General features: G+C 48.1%; 2 protein-coding genes across 2 annotated transcripts; both read left to right on the forward strand.

The window, feature by feature from the left end:
- The first annotated feature begins 648 nt into the window (after positions 1 to 648).
- On the forward strand, positions 649 to 5,297 carry LOC146058903 (uncharacterized). The gene is made up of 9 exons (XM_083171109.1): positions 649 to 730; positions 1,126 to 1,224; positions 1,315 to 1,374; positions 2,318 to 2,398; positions 2,780 to 2,857; positions 3,447 to 3,527; positions 3,904 to 3,981; positions 4,456 to 4,566; positions 5,154 to 5,297. The coding sequence occupies exons 5-9, from the start codon at positions 2,794 to 2,796 to the stop codon at positions 5,240 to 5,242; spliced, it is 423 nt and encodes a 140-aa protein (XP_083027235.1). The 5' UTR covers positions 649 to 730; positions 1,126 to 1,224; positions 1,315 to 1,374; positions 2,318 to 2,398; positions 2,780 to 2,793; the 3' UTR covers positions 5,243 to 5,297.
- Positions 5,298 to 12,597: 7,300 nt separating this feature from the next.
- LOC146060168 (uncharacterized) lies at positions 12,598 to 16,196 on the forward strand. The gene is made up of 2 exons (XM_083173116.1): positions 12,598 to 14,059; positions 14,912 to 16,196. Exons 1-2 carry the CDS (start codon positions 13,646 to 13,648, stop codon positions 15,245 to 15,247), a joined length of 750 nt encoding a protein of 249 aa, XP_083029242.1. The 5' UTR covers positions 12,598 to 13,645; the 3' UTR covers positions 15,248 to 16,196.
- The last annotated feature ends 6,866 nt before the right edge of the window (positions 16,197 to 23,062 follow it).

Raw genomic sequence — 23,062 nt, forward strand, 5'->3', positions numbered from 1 at the left:
CCTGCTGTGCACATGGGTTTGTCCATCTACTGTGGGGAGGATTTTGTCAGAGAGTGAAGCAGAGTAAGGGCATCAGTTCCTGCTGGAGCCTGTTCAAAAATACCCCTGCTTGCACGATACAGCCTCTTTATTTTGTCCTTTTTTTTTTTGACATTTGCAGCTCCAGAAAGCCTCCCTGCCGCCACCCAGGAGGAGAGGGCCACCTCTGCCCCCACCCAGCTGGAGGAGGAGTCTCTGAGCGCGGTTGGTAAGTATTGTACAGTATAACACCAGGGCTCTCACCATCTGTACCGGAAAAGTATTTTTGAACAGGCTCCAGCATGTACTGAGGCCCTTGTTCTTCTTCACTCTCTGACAAAATCCTTCTTGGATGGACAAACCCATGTGCACTGCAGGTGAGGCAGGTGTTACTGGACTTGCGCAGAGAGAATTACAGTATGTACTGTACAGTAGATTTGGGTGTGTCATTTTGCACTGCCTCGCCTGCTGTGCACATGGGTTTGTCCATCTACTGTGGGGAGGATTTTGTCAGAGAGTGAAGCAGAGTAAGGGCATCAGTTCCTGCTGGAGCCTGTTCAAAAATACCCCTGCTTGCACGATACAGCCTCTTTATTTTGTCCTTTTTTTTTTTTGACATTTGCAGCTCCAGAAAGCCTCCCTGCCGCCACCCAGGAGGAGAGGGCCACCTCTGCCCCCACCCAGCTGGAGGAGGAGTCTCTGAGCGCGGTTGGTAAGTATTGTACAGTATAACACCAGGGCTCTCACCATCTGTACCGGAAAAGTATTTTTGAACAGGCTCCAGCATGTACTGAGGCCCTTGTTCTTCTTCACTCTCTGACAAAATCCTTCTTGGATGGACAAACCCATGTGCACTGCAGGTGAGGCAGGTGTTACTGGACTTGCGCAGAGAGAATTACAGTATGTACTGTACAGTAGATTTGGGTGTGTCATTTTGCACTGCCTCGCCTGCTGTGCACATGGGTTTGTCCATCTACTGTGGGGAGGATTTTGTCAGAGAGTGAAGCAGAGTAAGGGCATCAGTTCCTGCTGGAGCCTGTTCAAAAATACCCCTGCTTGCACGATACAGCCTCTTTATTTTGTCCTTTTTTTTTTTGACATTTGCAGCTCCAGAAAGCCTCCCTGCCGCCACCCAGGAGGAGAGGGCCACCTCTGCCCCCACCCAGCTGGAGGAGTCGCAGCAGAGCCCAGACAGCTCTGATAGTGGTAATCATTGTTATGGTCACTATTTTCTACTATTATTTAACTGTATACTGTATGACGATACTTGATACGTACTCCATCTTTTACACACAGGACGCCTGGTGATTGATACCAGTGAGGAGGAGGAGGAGCAGGAGTTGCCCAGTGCAGATGGTAAGTACAGTATTGTACTGTACAACAGCACACCGCATGTACCGGATATTACAGTAATTGTGGGCCCAACATGTGTACTTAATCACATCTGTGGGCCCACCATGTGAACCCTCTAATACTGTACATACTGTACAGCAGGGGTGGCCAAACCTTTCCTCAAGATCTACAGTACCAACAGTTCATGTTTTTCAGGCAACCCGTGGATCTGTATAGTAGGAATGAATGCAGCAGGTTTGAAAATGTGACAGTTACTGTACTGTAGTAATGACTGCAGCTGTGCTCCAGCTTGGTGATATGGAAAACCTGGACCGTTGGTAGATCTTGAGGACCGGTTTGTCCGCCCCTGCTGTACAGCAAAGTACAGTACAGTACTTGTGGTGCCCACATGTGTGCCATATACTGCACAGTACTGTAACTGTGGGTCCACCTTGTGCAACGGAAAATACTGTATAGTACAGTACAGTATCTGTGGGACCGACATGTGTACTGTGTAACACCTGCTTCACTCTCTGGCAAAATCCTTCTTACTGTAGATGGACAAACCCATGTGCTCATCAGGGGCCAGATTCTATAAGCTTCAAAAGAGATAAGTTTCACAGTGATAAACAGCCAGCCAATCAGCTCCTGCCTGTTATTTTTCAAACACAGTCTGTGACATGGCAGGTAGGAGCTGATTGGCTGGCTGTTTATCACTGTGAAACTTATCACTTTTAAAGCTTATAGAATCTGGCCCCTGGTGAGGCAGTGTTACTATACAGTACTTGTGCAGTTAGATTTGGGTGTGTCATTTTGCACTGCCTCCCCTGCAGTGCACATGGGTTTGTCCATCTACTGTAGGAGGCAGAATAAGGGCATCAGTTCCTGCTGGAGCCTGTTGAAAAACACCCCTGCTTGAGATTATACTGTACAGTGTCTTTATTTCGTCTTTTTTGTACATTTGCAGCATCTGAAAGCTTCCCCCCCCACCTCGAGGAGAGGGCCACCCTCGCCGCCACCCTGCCGGAGCCTAGTCCAAGCGCGGTCGGTAAGTACAGTATTGTAGGTACTGTACAGTACTGGTGTAATGCTGTATCTGCACGCCCGATATTATTGTAGGATTGTACTGTATGCCTTAATTTAAGGCATACAGTACAATCCGATTCAATGTGATTATCGCATCGCATCACATGCGCCCAAATTGTATGCGATGCGATTTTCCATACGATTCAACATACAGTAGAATTGTATGGGAAAAAGGGTCCATGTCATTGTGTGTACCTTATACGGTACCTACTGTACTGTATCTGGGGTCCAACCATGTGGCACATCTGGATGCCTCAGCCAAAATAGATTTTGGTGACCATAACACTGTACAGTAAATTACAATATGTTGCAAACTAACCTCTTTTTCTGTTCTTTTCTGCAGTCCCACCCATCCACATGACCCTCCGCCCCCGCCCCCGCAGACCAACCGAACCATCCCACCCCAGGCCAGTGGCAGCTGGTAAGTACTGTACAGTACTGTACATTACTCTGATTTCATCTGGGACAGAGACAGCATGGAGTCACTGAAAAAGGGGCTACTGTACATGGATTATACTGTCCATACGACTTCCCCTCTCCTCCCAGCATGGCGACTAGGGTGGCCAATCCCGGGGCATTTTTTCAATCCCATGATTCGGGATTGAAAAATGCCAGATCCCGGGATTCCCGGGATTGGCTCCCCATTAAAAAAAAAAAAAAAACTCCCCGGCCGCCCCGCATATCTACTGTACTTACAGTACTTTTTCAAACACAGTCTGTGACATGGCAGGTAGGAGCTGATTGGCTGGCTGTTTATCACTGTGAAACTTATCACTTTTAAAGCTTATAGAATCTGGCCCCTGGTGAGGCAGTGTTACTATACAGTACTTGTGCAGTTAGATTTGGGTGTGTCATTTTGCACTGCCTCCCCTGCAGTGCACATGGGTTTGTCCATCTACTGTAGGAGGCAGAATAAGGGCATCAGTTCCTGCTGGAGCCTGTTGAAAAACACCCCTGCTTGAGATTATACTGTACAGTGTCTTTATTTCGTCTTTTTTGTACATTTGCAGCATCTGAAAGCTTCCCCCCCCACCTCGAGGAGAGGGCCACCCTCGCCGCCACCCTGCCGGAGCCTAGTCCAAGCGCGGTCGGTAAGTACAGTATTGTAGGTACTGTACAGTACTGGTGTAATGCTGCATCTGCACGCCCGATATTATTGTACGATTGTACTGTATGCCTTAATTTAAGGCATACAGTACAATCCGATTCAATGTGATTATCGCATCGCATGCGCCCAAATTGTATGCGATGCGATTTTCCATACGATTCAACATACAGTAGAATTGTATGGGAAAAAGGGTCCATGTCATTGTGTGTACCTTATACGGTACCTACTGTACTGTATCTGGGGTCCAACCATGTGGCACATCTGGATGCCTCAGCCAAAATAGATTTTGGTGACCATAACACTGTACAGTAAATTACAATATGTTGCAAACTAACCTCTTTTTCTGTTCTTTTCTGCAGTCCCACCCATACACATGACCCTCCGCCCCCGCCCCCGCAGACCAACCGAACCATCCCACCCCAGGCCAGTGGCAGCTGGTAAGTACTGTACAGTACTGTACATTACTCTGATTTCATCTGGGACAGAGACAGCATGGAGTTACTGAAAAAGGGGCTACTGTACATGGATTATACTGTCCATACGACTTCCCCTCTCCTCCCAGCATGGCGACTAGGGTGGCCAATCCCGGGGCATTTTTTCAATCCCATGATTCGGGATTGAAAAATGCCAGATCCCGGGATTCCCGGGATCCCGGGATTGGCTCCCCATTAAAAAAAAAAAAAAACTCCCCGGCCGCCCCGCATATCTACTGTACTTACTGTACTGTACATTGCGGTGCGGCCGGGGAGCCTGTCGGGGGGGGCGGGCGGGCTGTGGCGGTGAGCGGTGGGCGTCGGGAGGGATGTCCGGCGTCCTGCGGGGGGCGGGGGCGGCGTCCTTGGCTCTGCGCAGCGTGACCTCTGCAAACAAACCTACAGTTTTTCACTGTACTGTACTTTGCATTTTCACAGACAACCGTGAGAGGCTGCGGCTTCTCTGGCCACTTTTCCATAGGATGATTCGGTTTGTCTGCAGAGCTGTGGCAAACAGCCATCCTCTCCCCGAGGACCCAGTATCCAGAGGTAAATCATATTGCACTGTACTGTAGGTACAGTAGTAACTGGAATGCTGATTTTTGTGACCTCTAGATTTTAGTGACCTTAAATTTAGGCAGACACGATAATCTCGTCGATCACATCACATCCGACCAAATCGCATGTGATGCAACCAACGCGATCGTCCCTATTTTTACATAGGATGCAATGTTAAAATGGACTGAGTCCATTTTAACATACAGTACGTAGAATTTTATTGGAAAAAAGGGACCTGTTCATTTCCCTACTATCGAACTACGCACGGAGTTGGATATACTGTACTGTAAACCTGGCCAAGCCCGAAGCGTGGCGCCCCACGATAGAGCGTGGAATACTGTACTTTTTAACGAATCCGCGTGTGCTCGCCACGCTTCGGGTTTACAGTACAGTATATCCAACTCCATGTGTACTGTAATTGGATAGTAGGGAAATGAAAAGGTCCCTTTTTCCCCTATGTTTCTATACTGTACTGTAGTTACAGTACAGTACTGTACTGTATGTTTCTTAAAGTACAGTAGTTTTTTGCTTACTGTATCGTACAGTAATACTACAGTATCCTTTTTATTCCCCAACAGAAAACTTCCATCGCACCATGGCCAACGTAGAAGCCACCATGCACCAGCTCGTGGACCATGCTTTTACGGTGACCTTCCAACGGCTGTAATTTTTTATTTTTTATTTACAGTATGCTGTACATAAAAGGGTTTACTGTATGTTCACTACTGTAGTATTGTCTCTTTATTGACAGCACATGTGCGACAAGGGATATACAGATGGGTCACGGTCCATCTTTGCTGGGGATGGCGCTGGCGTCGCCAGCCGCCATCCCCCGCCAGCGCCATGGCGATCGTGAGAAGGGGGCGCGCGCGCACGAGAGGCGCGCGCGCCCCCTTCCGACGGCGCTTCCAAACGTTTCCCCGGGTCCCCGCCGGCTTGCCGGCGGTAACCCGGGGTCCCCGCCGCCTGCCCGCATCCCCCCTAACCCCCCCCTAACCCCGTCCGTCTCCCTGAGGCGGAGACGGACAGGGTTTCCGCCACGCTAGCGACGGAGACTGAGACGCGCGTGCGCGTGAGACGCACGCGCGTCTCAGTCTCCTCGCTGGCGAGGCTGCTGGCGGGTCGCCAGCGCGTACGTTCTGGCGACCCGCCAGCAAGGATGTACAATGACCCATCTGTACTGTACAGTACAGTAGTCCAATCAGTGGGGAAAAGGTTACAAGGTGAGGAAGACACAAATTTTTTTTTTTGGAATTTTTTATTTTTTTGGGTTGGAGGGATGGAGGGGGTTACCATTACTTTGGAACACTGACACACACAGAGGTACTGTACAGTAAGCCTGCTGAAGGAAAATATTGGATGCAGTGGGGAAAAAGGTAACCACGACACAGAACAAGAAAAACCATGTTAACAAAACACACAACTTTTTTTTTGCTTTTTGGAATTTTGTATTTTTTGGGTTTTTTTTCCCTTTTTTGGAGGGATGGAGGGGGTTACCATTACTTTGGAACACTGACACACACCGAGGTAAGCCTGCTGAAGGAAAATATTGGATGCAGTGGGGAAAAAGGTAACCACGACACAGAACAAGAAAAACCATGTTAACAAAACACACAACTTTTTTTTTGCTTTTTGGAATTTTGTATTTTTTTGGTTTTTTTTCCCTTTTTTGGAGGGATGGAGGGGGTTACCATTACTTTGGAACACTGGCACACACCGAGGTACTATACAGTAAGCCTGCTGAAGGAAAATATCGGACGCAGTGGGGAAAAAGGTAACCACGACACAGAACGATGAAAACCATGATAACAAAACACACAACTTTTTTTTTTGCTTTTTGGAATTTTGTATTTTTTTTGGGTTTTTTTTTCCTTTTTTTGGAGGGATGGAGGGGGTTACCATTACTTTGGAACACTGACACACACAGAGGTACTGTACAGTAAGCCTGCTGAAGGAAAATATTGGATGCAGTGGGGAAAAAGGTAACCACGACACAGAACAAGAAAAACCATGTTAACAAAACACACAACTTTTTTTTTGCTTTTTGGAATTTTGTATTTTTTGGGTTTTTTTTCCCTTTTTTGGAGGGATGGAGGGGATTACCATTACTTTGGAACACTGACACACACCGAGGTAAGCCTGCTGAAGGAAAATATTGGATGCAGTGGGGAAAAAGGTAACCACGACACAGAACAAGAAAAACCATGTTAACAAAACACACAACTTTTTTTTTGCTTTTTGGAATTTTGTATTTTTTTTTTTTTTTCCCTTTTTTGGAGGGATGGAGGGGGTTACCATTACTTTGGAACACTGACACACACAGAGGTACTATACAGTAAGCCTGCTGAAGGAAAATATCGGACGCAGTGGGGAAAAAGGTAACCACGACACAGAACGATGAAAACCATGATAACAAAACACACAACTATTTTTTTTGCTTTTTGGAATTTTGTATTTTTTTTGGTTTTTTTTTTTCCTTTTTTTGGAGGGATGGAGGGGGTTACCATTACTTTGGAACACTGACACACACAGAGGTACTGTACAGTAAGCCTGCTGAAGGAAAATATTGGATGCAGTGGGGAAAAAGGTAACCACGACACAGAACAAGAAAAACCATGTTAACAAAACACACAACTTTTTTTTTGCTTTTTGGAATTTTGTATTTTTTGGGTTTTTTTTCCCTTTTTTGGAGGGATGGAGGGGGTTACCATTACTTTGGAACACTGACACACACCGAGGTAAGCCTGCTGAAGGAAAATATTGGATGCAGTGGGGAAAAAGGTAACCACGACACAGAACAAGAAAAACCATGTTAACAAAACACACAACTTTTTTTTTGCTTTTTGGAATTTTGTATTTTTTGGTTTTTTTTTCCCTTTTTTGGAGGGATGGAGGGGGTTACCATTACTTTGGAACACTGACACACACCGAGGTAAGCCTGCTGAAGGAAAATATTGGATGCAGTGGGGAAAAAGGTAACCACGACACAGAACAAGAAAAACCATGTTAACAAAACACACAACTTTTTTTTTGCTTTTTGGAATTTTGTATTTTTTTGTTTTTTTTTCCCTTTTTTGGAGGGATGGAGGGGGTTACCATTACTTTGGAACACTGACACACACCGAGGTACTATACAGTAAGCCTGCTGAAGTAAATTTGGATGCAGTGGGGAAAAAGGTAACCACGACACAGAACAAGAAAAACCATGTTAACAAAACACACAACTTTTTTTTTGCTTTTTGGAATTTTGTACAGGTATTTTTTTTTATTTTTTTATTATTATTATTAATTTTTGTTTTGGGTAATTTTTTTTTTTAGATTTACTGTCTTTGGGGTGGGGTGTAGGAACAGCAGCACACACACTCGGAAAACCGACCGGTGAAGAGAAACACTTTGCAACTTTTTTATTATTATTATTATTATTATTATTTTTTTATTTATTTTTTAATGATATCATGTTTTGTTGTTATTCCTGTATACAGTAGTAATGTATATTTGTACTGTACAGTATGTTTTGTTTTACTGTAGGTTTACTTTTGAAGGAACTGAGACAAACTCACGGAAAATTCAGTATTCGGTTAAAAGTACAGTACAGTAACACCACTGCTTCATCACCGAGTTGTGCACAAGGGAGGGCAAACTGTTGGCAACGGTGGTAACGGTTGCCTTACATGATCGAGGCGTCTCCATGCTGTTCTCCTCTTCATTCGTAGTAGTCCGTTGATGGTATTGATGATGGAAGTTCTATGGTGCTTCTGAAGTACAATCCGTTTGCCACATCTTCTCATGATGTCTTTTCTTACATTTTTTGGCAGTGCAGATTTCCCATTCTTCCCATTGTAATTCACATGGTTTGCCCATGACAAATAAAGGTCATGTGGCACATGTTCTTGAAAAATAAATTGTGCATATCTGTTCAGTTGTTCATGTGCCTTTCCATAAAGCAGGTCGTCCGTTGCATCTGTGATGTCGCACAGTGGAATATTGGGCAGAACAGGTCCACAGTCTGTCTCGTTGTCTGGCTCTGCAGGGGTGCTGCACTGAGTGGGTGCTCGAGGAAGCTGCAGAGTCACTTCACCAAAGTCCAGCACTTGGTGTGCTGTAGAAGGCAGTTCTACGTGTCTATTCACGACTATTGTGGTGTCCACTTCACTGGGTGCATTCACTTCACCGCCAAAATCCACTTCACAGAGTGCACCCAGTTCGCTGAATGTAGACACTTCGCCCGGGCCATCCAATCCACCGAGTGCACCCAGTTCGCCAAATGAATTCACTTCACCCGGTTCATCCAATTCGCAGAGTGCATCTATTCTGCCAGGTCCATCTTCAATTCGACACATCTGCACAGCTACTTCATGGGTTTGTGGTGTTGCTTTTTTCACTGTGTTAACGATGATGTCTTCCATTGCGCAGATCCGGTCATTCACTGATGTTGTGATGGTGTGAGTCGCTGATTCGATGAGGGTATTGACTGATGTCATGATGGTATTACTTACCGATTTGATGAGGTCTTCTTTCACTGATTCAATGAGGACCTCCTTCATTGATTCAACGGTGTTCTTCAATGTATCTTTTAATACAGCATTTTCGATCTCCAGCCGATGTACCTTTTCTTGAAGCTCCTGTGCACCATGGTCGTCTTGCAGGTTGTCCATCAATTCTTTTGTTCCTGAAAGATTTCCAAAATCCAGCTTTCTTCTTGGTGAAGAATGTCCTTGTAGACCTGGGGTCGAAACAAAATCCAAAACAACAAACTCCTCATTTGGATCAATACTTACTGCCTGTACCAGTGTTTGATCAATGCTGACCACTGGTACAGGTACATCTTTAGCCAACACAGTCTCCTTGTATGAAGGACCAGCTTCAATATCTGTAATAGAGAAAGGGACTTTGTTATCGTTACCTACAATCTGCTCTAAAACACCATTCTTTGCCTTGGCATTTTTCCTTGGCTTTACTGTGACTGGAATGTTCTCTTTTTTGGCAGTAGTCTTCTTTGCCTTTTTGGGTGCACACTGTGGAACCAATGCAGCCAAGGCCAATTGTCTCTTGTTGGAACGTGCACTGCGTTTTCCATAGAATGTTGCACTTGATACATTCATTGTTGTTTGTCTACAAAAAAATAATTACACATGAAATTGTGTTCCACTGTCCAGTAAAGCAGTTTTACAGTAGCACAATAATGTCCAGTAGATTACAGTACAGTACATGACTGTACAGTACTGTATGTACTGTACTGTCATGGCCGTAACTACTGTACCATACAGTAGGTGCAAGGGGTGCAGCTGCTATGGGGCCCAGAGCTGCAGGGGGCCCATCTTTACTGTTTAAGTAATATGTTAATAGAGTTACACAAAATGGCCGCCAAATGTCTAGGGGCCTCGTGGAAGCGGGGGGGAGGGAACACTGGGAGAGGTTTGGGAAAAGTTGGAAGCACGGCTGCACGTAGAAAAGACGGGGAAAGCAGGACCGAGCAACGGGGAGCGGATACCGTCGTTGCTGCTCGAGTGTCTCATTAGCTCGAGCGTCTCATTAGCTCGAGCGTCCCATTAGCTCGAGCGTCCCAGGCTCCGGGGAGGAGGGGTCGGTGTGCTATACGGGCAAGCGTCGGTCGCTCGATATGCCGCCAAACGCCTAGGGGCCTCGTGGAAGCGGGGGGGAGGGAACACTGGGAGAGGTTTGGGAAAGGTTGGAAGCACAGAGAAAGGACGGGGAAACCAGGGCCGTGCGACGGGGAGCGGGCATACAGTAGCCCCGGGGAGGAGGGGCAGCGTCGCTCGAGAGCGCTCGAGGCAGTTTCGCTCGGAGGCAGGGTTACACAAAATGGCCGCCAAATGTCTACGGGCCTCGTGGAAGCGGGGGGGAGGGAACACTGGGAGAGGTTTGGGAAAGGTTGGAAGCACAGAGAAAGGACGGGGAAACCAGGGCCGTGCGACGGGGAGCGGGCATACAGTAGCCCCGGGGAGGAGGGGCAGCGTCGCTCGAGAGCGCTCGAGGCAGTTTCGCTCGGAGGCAGGGTTACACAAAATGGCCGCCAAATGTCTACGGACCTCGTGGAAGCGGGGGGGGAGGGAACACTGGGAGAGGTTGGAAGCATGACTGCACGGAGAAAAGACGGGGAAAGCAGGGCAGAGCGACGTGGAGCGGATACCGTCGTTGCTGCTCGAGCGTCTCATTAGCTCGAGCGTCTCATTAGCTCGAGCGTCCCATTAGCTCGAGCGTCCCATTAGCTCGAGCGTCCCAGGCTCCGGGGAGGAGGGGTCGGTGTGCTATACGGGCAAGCGTCGGTCGCTCGATATGCCGCCAAACGCCTAGGGGCCTCGTGGAAGCGGGGGGGAGGGAACACTGGGAGAGGTTTGGGAAAGGTTGGAAGCACAGAGAAAGGACGGGGAAACCAGGGCCGTGCGACGGGGAGCGGGCATACAGTAGCCCCGGGGAGGAGGGGCAGCGTCGCTCGAGAGCGCTCGAGGCAGTTTCGCTCGGAGGCAGGGTTACACAAAATGGCCGCCAAACGCCTAGGGGCCTCGTGGAAGCGGGGGGGGAGGGAACACTGGGAGAGGTTGGAAGCATGGCTGCACGGAGAAAAGACGGGGAAAGCAGTGCCGAGCGACGTGGAGCGGATACCGTCGTTGCTGCTCGAGCGTCTCATTAGCTCGAGCGTCCCATTAGCTCGAGCGTCCCAGGCTCCGGGGAGGAGGGGTCGGTGTGCTATACGGGCAAGCGTCGGTCGCTCGATATACCGCCAAACGCCTAGGGGCCTCGTGGAAGCGGGGGGGGGGAGGGAACACTGGGAGAGGTTTGGGAAAGGTTGGAAGCACAGAGAAAGGACGGGGAAACCAGGGCCGTGCGACGGGGAGCGGGCATACAGTAGCCCCGGGGAGGAGGGGCAGCGTCGCTCGAGAGCGCTCGAGGCAGTTTCGCTCGGAGGCAGGGTTACACAAAATGGCCGCCAAACGCCTAGGGGCCTCGTGGAAGCGGGGGGGAGGGAACACTGGGAGAGGTTTGGGAAAGGTTGGAAGCACAGAGAAAGGACGGGGAAACCAGGGCCGTGCGACGGGGAGCGGGCATACAGTAGCCCCGGGGAGGAGGGGCAGCGTCGCTCGAGAGCGCTCGAGGCAGTTTCGCTCGGAGGCAGGGTTACACAAAATGGCCGCCAAACGCCTAGGGGCCTCGTGGAAGCGGGGGGGGAGGGAACACTGGGAGAGGTTGGAAGCATGGCTGCACGGAGAAAAGACGGGGAAAGCAGGGCCGAGCGACGTGGAGCGGATACCGTCGTTGCTGCTCGAGCGTCTCATTAGCTCGAGCGTCCCATTAGCTCGAGCGTCCCAGGCTCCGGGGAGGAGGGGTCGGTGTGCTATACGGGCAAGCGTCGGTCGCTCGATATACCGCCAAACGCCTAGGGGCCTCGTGGAAGCGGGGGGGAGGGAACACTGGGAGAGGTTTGGGAAAGGTTGGAAGCACAGAGAAAGGACGGGGAAACCAGGGCCGTGCGACGGGGAGCGGGCATACAGTAGCCCCGGGGAGGAGGGGCAGCGTCGCTCGAGAGCGCTCGAGGCAGTTTCGCTCGGAGGCAGGGTTACACAAAATGGCCGCCAAACGCCTAGGGGCCTCGTGGAAGCGGGGGGGGAGGGAACACTGGGAGAGGTTGGAAGCATGGCTGCACGGAGAAAAGACGGGAAAAGCAGGGCCGAGCGACGTGGAGCGGATACCGTCGTTGCTGCTCGAGCGTCTCATTAGCTCGAGCGTCCCATTAGCTCGAGCGTCCCAGGCTCCGGGGAGGAGGGGTCGGTGTGCTATACGGGCAAGCGTCGGTCGCTCGATATACCGCCAAACGCCTAGGGGCCTCGTGGAAGCGGGGGGGGGGAGGGAACACTGGGAGAGGTTTGGGAAAGGTTGGAAGCACAGAGAAAGGACGGGGAAACCAGGGCCGTGCGACGGGGAGCGGGCATACAGTAGCCCCGGGGAGGAGGGGCAGCGTCGCTCGAGAGCGCTCGAGGCAGTTTCGCTCGGAGGCAGGGTTACACAAAATGGCCGCCAAATGTCTACGGGCCTCGTGGAAGCGGGGGGGAGGGAACACTGGGAGAGGTTGGAAGCATGGCTGCACGGAGAAAAGACGGGGAAAGCAGGGCAGAGCGACGTGGAGCGGATACCGTCGTTGCTGCTCGAGCGTCTCATTAGCGACTCCTGACGAAGTCCGACGAGTGACGAAACGCGTAGAGGCGTGGTTTACTTCACGGCATCATCGTGCACAGACCTTCCTGGTCTCTCCTGGTCCGAGATTAGAGACGCCGACGATGGGAAACTGAGTCCCGGTTTCTGCTGACTCCAGGCTATCTCTGAAGGATCATTATTCATTGGGCAAGCTGTTTGCTGTTTTTTACCATGTATATGATCTATTTATTATGCCAAGTAAAATCTTTTTTATACTGACGTTATTGCGCCATTTCCTCCTTCTTCACATATATATATATATATATATATATATATATATATAACCATTGCAGTATTCCATGCACTCCTCTCTGCTAGGCCCCATTCACCTGTGTGTGTGTGTGTGTGTGTTTGTTTGTGTATATATACATATAACCATTGTCCACCATTGCAGTATTCCATGCACTCCTCTCTGCTAGGCCCCATTCACCTGTGTGTGTGTGTGTGTGTGTGTTTGTGTATATATATAGATATATATATATACATAAACCATTGTCCACCATTGCAGTATTCCATGCACTCCTCTCTGCTAGGCCCCATTCACCTGTTTGTGTATATATAGATATATACATATAACCATTGTCCACCATTGCAGTATTCCATGCACTCCTCTCTGCTAGGCCCCATTCACCTGTGTGTGTGTGAATAGCAATCTGCACAATAAAATGTATAGTGGTTTTCATAAAAGTTTATTAACATTTTAAATACTTAAAACATAAGAACTTGGTAAACTGGTAACTATAACTATAAAAATTTAAATCAGAAACAAAACATGGATATAACTATAAAAATTTAAATATGAAACAAAACATGGATATAACTATAACAACTAAAATGGTTTTATCTTTTTACAGTCCAAATGTCCAACGCAAAGGAACAAGAGTTTTTAGAAGGGTTTATAGAAAAATATCGTTCACACGAATGCCTGTGGCGAACAAAATCCAAAGAATATTCAAACAAAATGAAAAGAAACCAAGCCTTGGAGGACTTGGCTCGCTACAGTCTCCCATTTCACCCAGAGGCCAATGTTGAATGGGTGAGGAAACGCATCCAGAATCTGCGCACGGTGTTCTTAAAGGAACACAAGAAGGTGGAGGCTGCAAAGAAGTCTGGTGCTGGAGTCGACGAGATGTATCAAACATCGCTCTGGTACTATGATAGGTTGACGTTCACCCTCAGCCAGGAGTCGATGAGGACAGGAGTAGTCCTGATGGTCGAACAGGAAAACCAAGAAGTCACGGCGCAGGAGGAGGAGAATTCGCAGTCTGCATCGGTGAGTCTATTTTTTTGGCTATCTAATTGATTCCTCCTGCCAATCCACAGCACCCTCCCCATTAAAGTAGGCCATGTACTCTTCCCTCACCTGTTTGGCTCATGCACTCCCTGTGTAGTGTTGTGTTGGGGTTTGCAAGGAGGATATCTGCACTACCTCCTCTGGCAGTTCTTGGTCTTCTTGGAGTGCTGTGCCTGTAGCCCTTTGCTGTGTGGCTTTTCTGCGGAGCAAATTGTGCAGGACACAGCACGCCGTGACAACCCAGTCAATTTTGTCCACCCTCAGGTTAATGGCAGTGTGGAAAATGCGAAACCGGCTAGCCAGGATGCCAAAAGCATTTTCCACAACACGCCGTGCCCTGGATAGCCTGTAGTTGAAGATCCTTTTGTCATGGTTCAGGCCCCTTTGCGCATATGGCTTCATGACATGCTCGTGCAGGCCAAAAGCCTCGTCTGCCACAAAAACAAAGTTAAGCCCCTGTTTAGTTTCCTGGACAGACGGCAAGTAAAGGGTGTTCGCTATGAGTCTTTCGTAGAACTTTGTGTCCTTGAAAGTGCCACCATCCGATGCACGGCCATTCCTTCCTACATCCAGGAAGATAAACTCATAGTTCGCATTCACCACAGCCATTAGTACAATGCTAAAATACCCCTTGTAATTAAAGTAGTAGGAACCACTATTGATAGGCTGGGCTATGCGGACATGTTTGCCATCAATGGCTCCACCGCAATTTGGAAAGTTCCATCGCTGTTCAAACTCCTCTGCGATGACTTTCCATTCATTCACGCTGGTAGGGAACTGAAATTAGAAGTAAATAGAATTGATTAGTAAACATGTTCAATTTTTTTACAGCTTGGTGACTACCCACCTGCAACCCCAGACCTATCTGTCCTATCTGATAATGCATGCACATCGAGCGAAGCTCCTACTCCGGCACGCACTCCGCCACCCACCCTGGAACCCACTCCACCACTCCCCCGTGCCCAAAAAATGCGTGGCAAAGGAAAAAAAGGAGAAGCAGCAGCACATGAAGAATTTATGATGCGGGCACAGCGAGTCCTGCAAAGAAACCCGGACAAACATGACAACTACTTCACTTATGTGGCAGAGTGTGTTCGCAACATGGCTCCGGACCAGCAACTTACTTTTGAAAAGTTATGCATGAGTTGGTGTATAATGGCAGTTTAGGGTATCTCAACAGTGGCACTAAAATAGTTGGCATGGGTAGTGCACCAGACACACCACTGTCATTAGAATCACCAGTGCCTACTCCGCCTGCCACCGTAGCAGGCCAGTCGAGCACAATTCCAACACATACCCAGTCAACACCTACACAGCCTTCTCAACCCCCCCAGTACCGTCAATTCTACAGTTCTTTACTGATAGAAGATCCAGTCTCCTGTTTTTGAGGATCTGTCTTAAAAAATAGGCTATTTTATCATTTACCATCGACATGGTTTCAGCTGCAGGTATGTGATGGCCACTGCTCACATGGCGTATGGCGCACATCAATGGGGCCGGGACCATTGCATCTGCGCCATGCGCCATGTGGGCCGCAGCCTTTACATATCTGCAGCAGACATCCTCTGCCACACAGTACCTTATCCCTACTGTTGTAAGGGCCTGTTTCAGAAGTTACCAGAGTGTTTTTTTCTTGGTTTTCTACGTATATGCTGCTACCTGTACCTGCATTACCAGAGGGAGAACAGGATTCTCCTCAATCTGGAGAGCAAACTCCATTTATTGCCCTTTTGTCTTTGCCAATAGTATGGGGTACTGTGCGGTAGACATGGTCTCAGCTGCAGGTATGTGATGGTCACTGCTCACATGGCGTATGGCGCACATCAATGGGGCCGGGGCCATTGCATCTGCGCCATGTGGGCCGCAGCCTTTACATATCTGCAGCAGACATCCTCTGCCACACAGTACCTTATCCCTACTGTTGTAAGGGCCTGTTCCAAAAGTTACCAGAGTGTGTTTTTTTTATTTTTATATGCTGCTACTTGTACCTGCATTACCAGAGGGAGAACAGGATTCTCCTCAATCTGGATAGCAAACTCCATTTATTGCCCTTTTGTCTTTACCAATAGTATGGGGTACTGTGCGGCAGACATAGGGGTTTATTCTAGTTCATTCTTTCTGACAAAATCCTTCTTAGATGGACAAAACCATGTGCACTGCAGGGGGGGCAGATGTAACATGTGCAGAGAGAATTAGATTTGGGTGAGTTATTTTGTTTCTGTGCAGGGAAAATACTGACTGCATGATTTTACACTTCAATATAGATCTCACTTTGAAGAAAAACCCCACCCAAATCTAATTCTCTCTGCACAAGTTACATCTGCCCCACCCGCAGTGCACATGGTTTTGTCCATCTAAGAAGGATTTTGTCAGAAAGAATGGACTAGAATAACCCCCATGGTCTCAGCTGCAGGTATGTGATGGCCACTGCTCACATGTCGTATGGCGCACATCAATGGGGCCGGGGCCATTGCATCTGCGCCATGTGGGCCGCAGCCTTTACATATCTGCAGCAGACATCCTCTGCCACACAGTACCTTATCACTACTGTTGTAAGGGCCTGTTCCAGAAGTTACCAGAGTGTGTTTTTTTTATTTTTATATGCTGCTACTTGTACCTGCATTACCAGAGGGAGAACAGGATTCTCCTCAATCTGGATAGCAAACTCCATTTATTGCCCTTTTGTCTTTACCAATAGTATGGGGTACTGTGCTGCAGACATGGTCTCAGCTGCAGGTATGTGATGGCCACTGCTCACATGTCGTATGGCGCACATCAATGGGGCCGGGGCCATTGCATCTGCGCCATGCGGGCCGCAGCCTTTACATATCTGCAGCAGACATCCTCTGCCACACAGTACCTTATCCTTACTGTTGTAAGGGCCTGTTCCAGAAGTTACCAGAGTGTGTTTTTTTTATTTTTATATGCTGCTACCTGTACCTGCATTACCAGAGGGAGAACAGGATTCTCCTCAATCTGGATAGCAAACTCCATTTATTGCCCTTTTGTCTTTACCAATAGTATGGGGTACTGTGCGGCAGACATGGGGGTTTATTCTAGTTCATTCTTTCTGACAAAATCCTTCTTAGATGGACAAAACCATGTGCACTGCAGGGGGGGCAGATGTAACATGTGCAGAGAGAATTAGATTTGGGTGAGTTATTTTGTTTCTGTGCAGGGAAAATACTGACTGCATGATTTTACACTTCAATATAGATCTCACTTTGAAGAAAAACCCCACCCAAATCTAATTCTCTCTGCACAAGTTACATCTGCCCCACCCGCAGTGCACATGGTTTTGTCCATCTAAGAAGGATTTTGTCCGAAAGAATGGACTAGAATAACCCCCATGGTCTCAGCTGCAGGTATGTGATGGCCACTGCTCACATGTCGTATGGCGCACATCAATGGGGCCGGGGCCATTGCATCTGCGCCATGTGGGCCGCAGCCTTTACATATCTGCAGCAGACATCCTCTGCCACACAGTACCTTATCCCTACTGTTGTAAGGGCCTGTTCCAGAAGTTACCAGAGTGTGTTTTTTTTTATTTTTATATGCTGCTACTTGTACCTGCATTACCAGAGGGAGAACAGGATTCTCCTCAATCTGGATAGCAAACTCCATTTATTGCCCTTTTGTCTTTACCAATAGTATGGGGTACTGTGCGGCAGACATGGTCTCAGCTGCAGGTATGTGATGGCCACTGCTCACATGTCGTATGGCGCACATCAATGGGGCCGGGGCCATTGCATCTGCGCCATGCGGGCCGCAGCCTTTACATATCTGCAGCAGACATCCTCTGCCACACAGTACCTTATCCTTACTGTTGTAAGGGCCTGTTCCAGAAGTTACCAGAGTGTGTTTTTTTATTTTTATATGCTGCTACCTGTACCTGCATTACCAGAGGGAGAACAGGATTCTCCTCAATCTGGATAGCAAACTCCATTTATTGCCCTTTTGTCTTTACCAATAGTATGGGGTACTGTGCGGCAGACATGGTCTCAGCTGCAGGTATGTGATGGCCACTGCTCACATGTCGTATGGCGCACATCAATGGGGCCGGGGCCATTGCATCTGCGCCATGTGGGCCGCAGCCTTTACATATCTGCAGCAGACATCCTCTGCCACACAGTACCTTATCCCTACTGTTGTAAGGGCCTGTTCCAGAAGTTACCAGAGTGTGTTTTTTTTATATGCTGCTACTTGTACCTGCATTACCAGAGGGAGAACAGGATTCTCCTCAATCTGGATAGCAAACTCCATTTATTGCCCTTTTGTCTTTACCAATAGTATGGGGTACTGTGCGGCAGACATGGTCTCAGCTGCAGGTATGTGATGGCCACTGCTCACATGTCGTATGGCGCACATCAATGGGGCCGGGGCCATTGCATCTGCGCCATGTGGGCCGCAGCCTTTACATATCTGCAGCAGACATCCTCTGCCACACAGTACCTTATCCCTACTGTTGTAAGGGCCTGTTCCAGAAGTTACCAGAGTGTGTTTTTTTTATATGCTGCTACTTGTACCTGCATTACCAGAGGGAGAACAGGATTCTCCTCAATCTGGATAGCAAACTCCATTTATTGCCCTTTTGTCTTTACCAATAGTATGGGGTACTGTGCGGCAGACATGGTCTCAGCTGCAGGTATGTGATGGCCACTGCTCACATGTCGTATGGCGCACATCAATGGGGCCGGGGCCATTGCATCTGCGCCATGCGGGCCGCAGCCTTTACATATCTGCAGCAGACATCCTCTGCCACACAGTACCTTATCCCTACTGTTGTAAGGGCCTGTTCCAGAAGTTACCAGAGTGTGTTTTTTTTATTTTTATATGCTGCTACCTGTACCTGCATTACCAGAGGGAGAACAGGATTCTCCTCAATCTGGATAGCAAACTCCATTTATTGCCCTTTTGTCTTTACCAATAGTATGGGGTACTGTGCGTCAGACATGGTCTCAGCTGCAGGTATGTGATGGCCACTGCTCACATGTCGTATGGCGCACATCAATGGGGCCGGGGCCATTGCATCTGCGCCATGCGCCATGTGGGCCGCAGCCTTTACTTGTCTGCGGCAGACATCCTCTGCCACACAGTAGCCCGTACTTATTGGGAAAGTTTAAACTGGGTCATACATACTTAAATCTTTATATATAGTGTGTGTTTTTGTACAATATCTTTTATATATGGTATTATAATATATTTGTGTTGACACAATCTATTTACTATTTTACATGTTTTACCTATAAAAGGCCTAAAAAACCTGTTTCTGTCCTAGGCCTAAATTATAAATAAAAATATTTTGGGTACTTGTTTCCTAGCACGGCCACAATCGTGTGGATCGTGTACCTTTAAGTTAAGGTACACGATCCACACGATGGACCCGATTTCCTTTGAAATCAGGTCCATTTTGCCGGCAAAGGTACAAAATCGGGGGCATCGCGTCGGTCGGGACCATTAACATTGGTCCCGACGCGACCGACGCGATGCCCCCGATTTTGCCATAGGCTTCAATGTTAAAATATTTTTTAACATTGAAATCGTGAGGATCGCGTCGGTCTTGTGCCATTATAATGGCACAAGATGAGATGGACTTGATTAAGTCCATCTCACCTTTAAAAAAATGTGAAAAATGTGAAATGGGCCAATATGACCCATTTCACATTATAGATGTCCCCGTCGTCACCCCACGATAGACGCCAACCCGAAGCGTGGCGAGCGCAGCGGTGCGCGTCCTCCGACCTTTTCATTCCCCTACTATCCACGTCGGCGTGGAGTTGAGAATAGAATAGTGTGGCGAGCGCAGCGAGCCCCCGAGCCCGAAGCGTGGCGAGCGCAGCGAGCCCCGCAAGGGGATGCGTATAACTTCACAGGTATACGCTTCCCCACACGGGGCTCGCCACACTACTCTATTCTCAACTCCACGCCGACGTGGATAGTAGGGGACTGAAAAGGTCGGAGGACGCGCACCGCCGCCGCTCGCCACGCTTCGGGTTGGCGTCTATCGTGGGGTGGGGTTTACGTCGTTAAATTTGGGGGTCTAGGGAATATTTTACATTGAATCCAATGTAAAATCGGTTCCCAGGGACCCGATTTACATTTCATTCAATCAAAAAAATCGGGTCGGTCGCGTCGATTTTTCCGACACGACCACCCCGATGTAAATCGGTGTGGCCGTGCTAGGAAACAAGTACCATATTTTGTTTGCACAATAAAGTGTACGGTGTATATTTCATCCTTACCTTGCAATACTGGTACTGCAGCACCTTCACAATGGCTTTGCAGGTCTCCGGGATGATGAGACCCAAAGCTTGCGGGGAGATGAGGGATCCAAACTTTAGGTCAGCAAGAGACTGTCCTGTCGCCAGAAACCTCAGGGTCACCACCAGCCGTTCCTCAGCAGGGATAGCCATGCGATACTTGGTATCCTGCTTCTCGATGTGGGGAGTCACCAGACGCAGCAATTCCTGGAATGTGGCATCATCCATCCTCAAGAAGTTACGAAAATCGTCTGGGTTATTTTCCCTGATGTCCCTGAGCAGTGGCATGTGCGAACGAGTCTGACGCTGAAGTAGCCACTGCTTTGTCCAGCATGATCTTTCTCTCCTGCGCTGGGCTCTCTGACGCCTGAGCTTCAACACTGCATAATAGAGCAGGTACTGTTGCTGGTGACTACCCATCACTGCATTCTCCATAGTGCAGGGTTAAAAGACACTTTGTAATGGCAGGCAAAACAAAGTAATGTGTAAATAGCTATGTCCAGCGTTCAGCAGGTATAACCAAGCCTCACTAGTAACAAAGCAGAAATACACTGGTTTAAAATGGCTGCTGCTAGTCCTATCCCCCTCATTCAAATTTCAAAGGCCAATCTGACGACGGTCGCATGTGTGCTTGCAAAAAAACAAAAACCAGCGATCCGACCGTCTTAACGACCATCGCGGGCACATCGGGATCGGATCTAGATCGTTCCGCAAAAAAAAACACACTTTTTGCTAATCGTTTGCTGTGGACTGCCTGGGAGCTCCCGGGAAGTCCAAGGGAAATCGTTCCATGGTCGTCTATCGGTCGTATACGACGGTGGTCGTCCTGGTGTGTACCCTACATTACTTGTGCAGATATAATTAGATTTGGGTGGGGTTTTACTTCTAAGTGAGATCTATATTGCAGTGTAAAAATAAAGCAGCCAGTATTTACCCTGCACAGAAACAAAATAACTCACCCAAATCTAATTCTCTCTGCACATTTTACATCTGCCCCCCTGCAGTGCACATGGTTTTGTCCATCTAAGAAGGATTTTGTCAGAAAGAGTGAACTAGAATAAGGCCCATAGTATCATGTTTTCCACATGTCCTCAACCTGGGACTATCGGTTCTTATAAAAAAAAAAAAAATCCTGTAGAGAGCAAGCCTGAGATTTTCTTTGATTGGCTCTGCACGCCTAACAGGTCTCTGGGTACTTGTGTAGTTTCACGGCGTCGATATATCGGCCAATATATCAGTGTTATTTTTCACTTGTTCATAACCGAGCGAGGGGAAGCAGATTACTGCGCTCGCCAAACTATATAAAAAAATCAAGGTACTAGTTTCCTAGCACGGCCACAATCTTGTCCATCATGTACCTTAAAGTTAAGGTACACGATGGACGCGATTTCCTTTGAAATCAGGTCCATTTTGCAGGCAAAGGCAAAATCGGGGGCATCGCGTCGGTCGCGTGCATTAACATGGCCCCCCGACGCGATTTTGCCATAGGCTTCAATGTTAAAATATTTTTAACATTGAAAATCGGGAGCATCGCGCCGGTCTTGTGCCATTATAATGGCACAAGATGAGATGGACTTGATTAAGTCCATTTTACATAGGAAACAATGTGAAATGGGCCAATATGACCCATTTCACATTGTATATGGCCCCGTCACGGTAAAAAAGTTACGCAAGGCCATTGTGAGCGTCACCCCACGATTGACGCCAACCCGAAGCATGGCGAGCACAGCGAGCCTGCGAGGGGCGGCAGTGCGCATCCTCTGACCCTTTCATACCCCTACTATCCACGTGGGCGTGGAGTTGAGAATATAAAGTGTGGCGAGCGCAATGAGCCACCGAGCCCCGCGAATACCTGTGAAGTTATACGCGTCCCCTCGCTGCGCTCCCCACACTTTATATTCTCCACTCCACGCTGATGTGGATAGTAGGGGTATGAAAAGGTCGTAGGACGCGCACCGCTGCGCTAGCCACGCTTCGGGTTGGCGTCAATCGTGGGGTGCTGTTAAGGGGGTAAAATTGGGGGTCTGGGGAATAATTTACATTGAATACAATGTAAAATAGGGTCCCAGGGAGACTATTCACATTTGATTCAATGTAAAAATCGGGTCGATCGATGCGACCGCCGCGATTTTTTCGACACAATCACCCCGATACAAATCGGTGTGGCCGTGCTAGGAAACAAGTACCAAAATCAACTCCATGCGTAGTGGATAGTGGGGTTATGAACAGGTATATGAAAAAAAAAAACCCGCTTTGGATCGCAAGTATCGTCTTCTGAGTTTGTTGCAATGTCTCCCGACACTCCTGTACTATGCCTGAGGATTTCAATATTTTGAATCAGTTGATACATGTGTGAATCCCATGGTGCAGGGAGGGAGGTGGTAGATTTGCAAATTTTGTTTCTCCTAGGTGTACATGTAAAAAGCATGGCAAGCAATCAGCTGCTATGTATAATTTTATTGTATGCAAATTATCAATGTTAATGCAATGCTGATTGGTTGCCATGGTCAACTAATCCATTAGCACACTTCTCCACTCATATCACTGGTTCATTCATTTACCCCTTAAACTTATCACTCTTTTTCCAGAATTAAGCTAGCCAAAATTCCTAAAGTACATGCTGATGAATACAAACCACATAGTATTACAGACCCTCCACACTTATACTAGATCTAGACGGATTCGGTATGAAATCCCGACGGTCAAAATCCCGACGGTCATA

The sequence above is a fragment of the Crinia signifera genome, chromosome 2, assembly GCF_055691185.1.
Source record: "Crinia signifera chromosome 2, ASM5569118v1, whole genome shotgun sequence".
Lineage (NCBI taxonomy): Eukaryota > Metazoa > Chordata > Amphibia > Anura > Myobatrachidae > Crinia > Crinia signifera.

Coding starts and splice junctions, on each gene's coding strand:
- LOC146060168 (XM_083173116.1), top strand. CDS start 13,646: ATGTCCAACGCAAAGGAACAAGAGTTTTTAGAAGGGTTTATAGAAAAA. Junction 14,060..14,911: donor AGAATTCGCAGTCTGCATCG/GTGAGTCTATTT, acceptor ATTTTTTTACAG/CTTGGTGACTACCCACCTGC.
- LOC146058903 (XM_083171109.1), top strand. CDS start 2,794: ATGACCCTCCGCCCCCGCCCCCGCAGACCAACCGAACCATCCCACCCC. Junction 3,528..3,903: donor GCCTAGTCCAAGCGCGGTCG/GTAAGTACAGTA, acceptor TCTTTTCTGCAG/TCCCACCCATACACATGACC. Junction 3,982..4,455: donor CCCCAGGCCAGTGGCAGCTG/GTAAGTACTGTA, acceptor GCATTTTCACAG/ACAACCGTGAGAGGCTGCGG.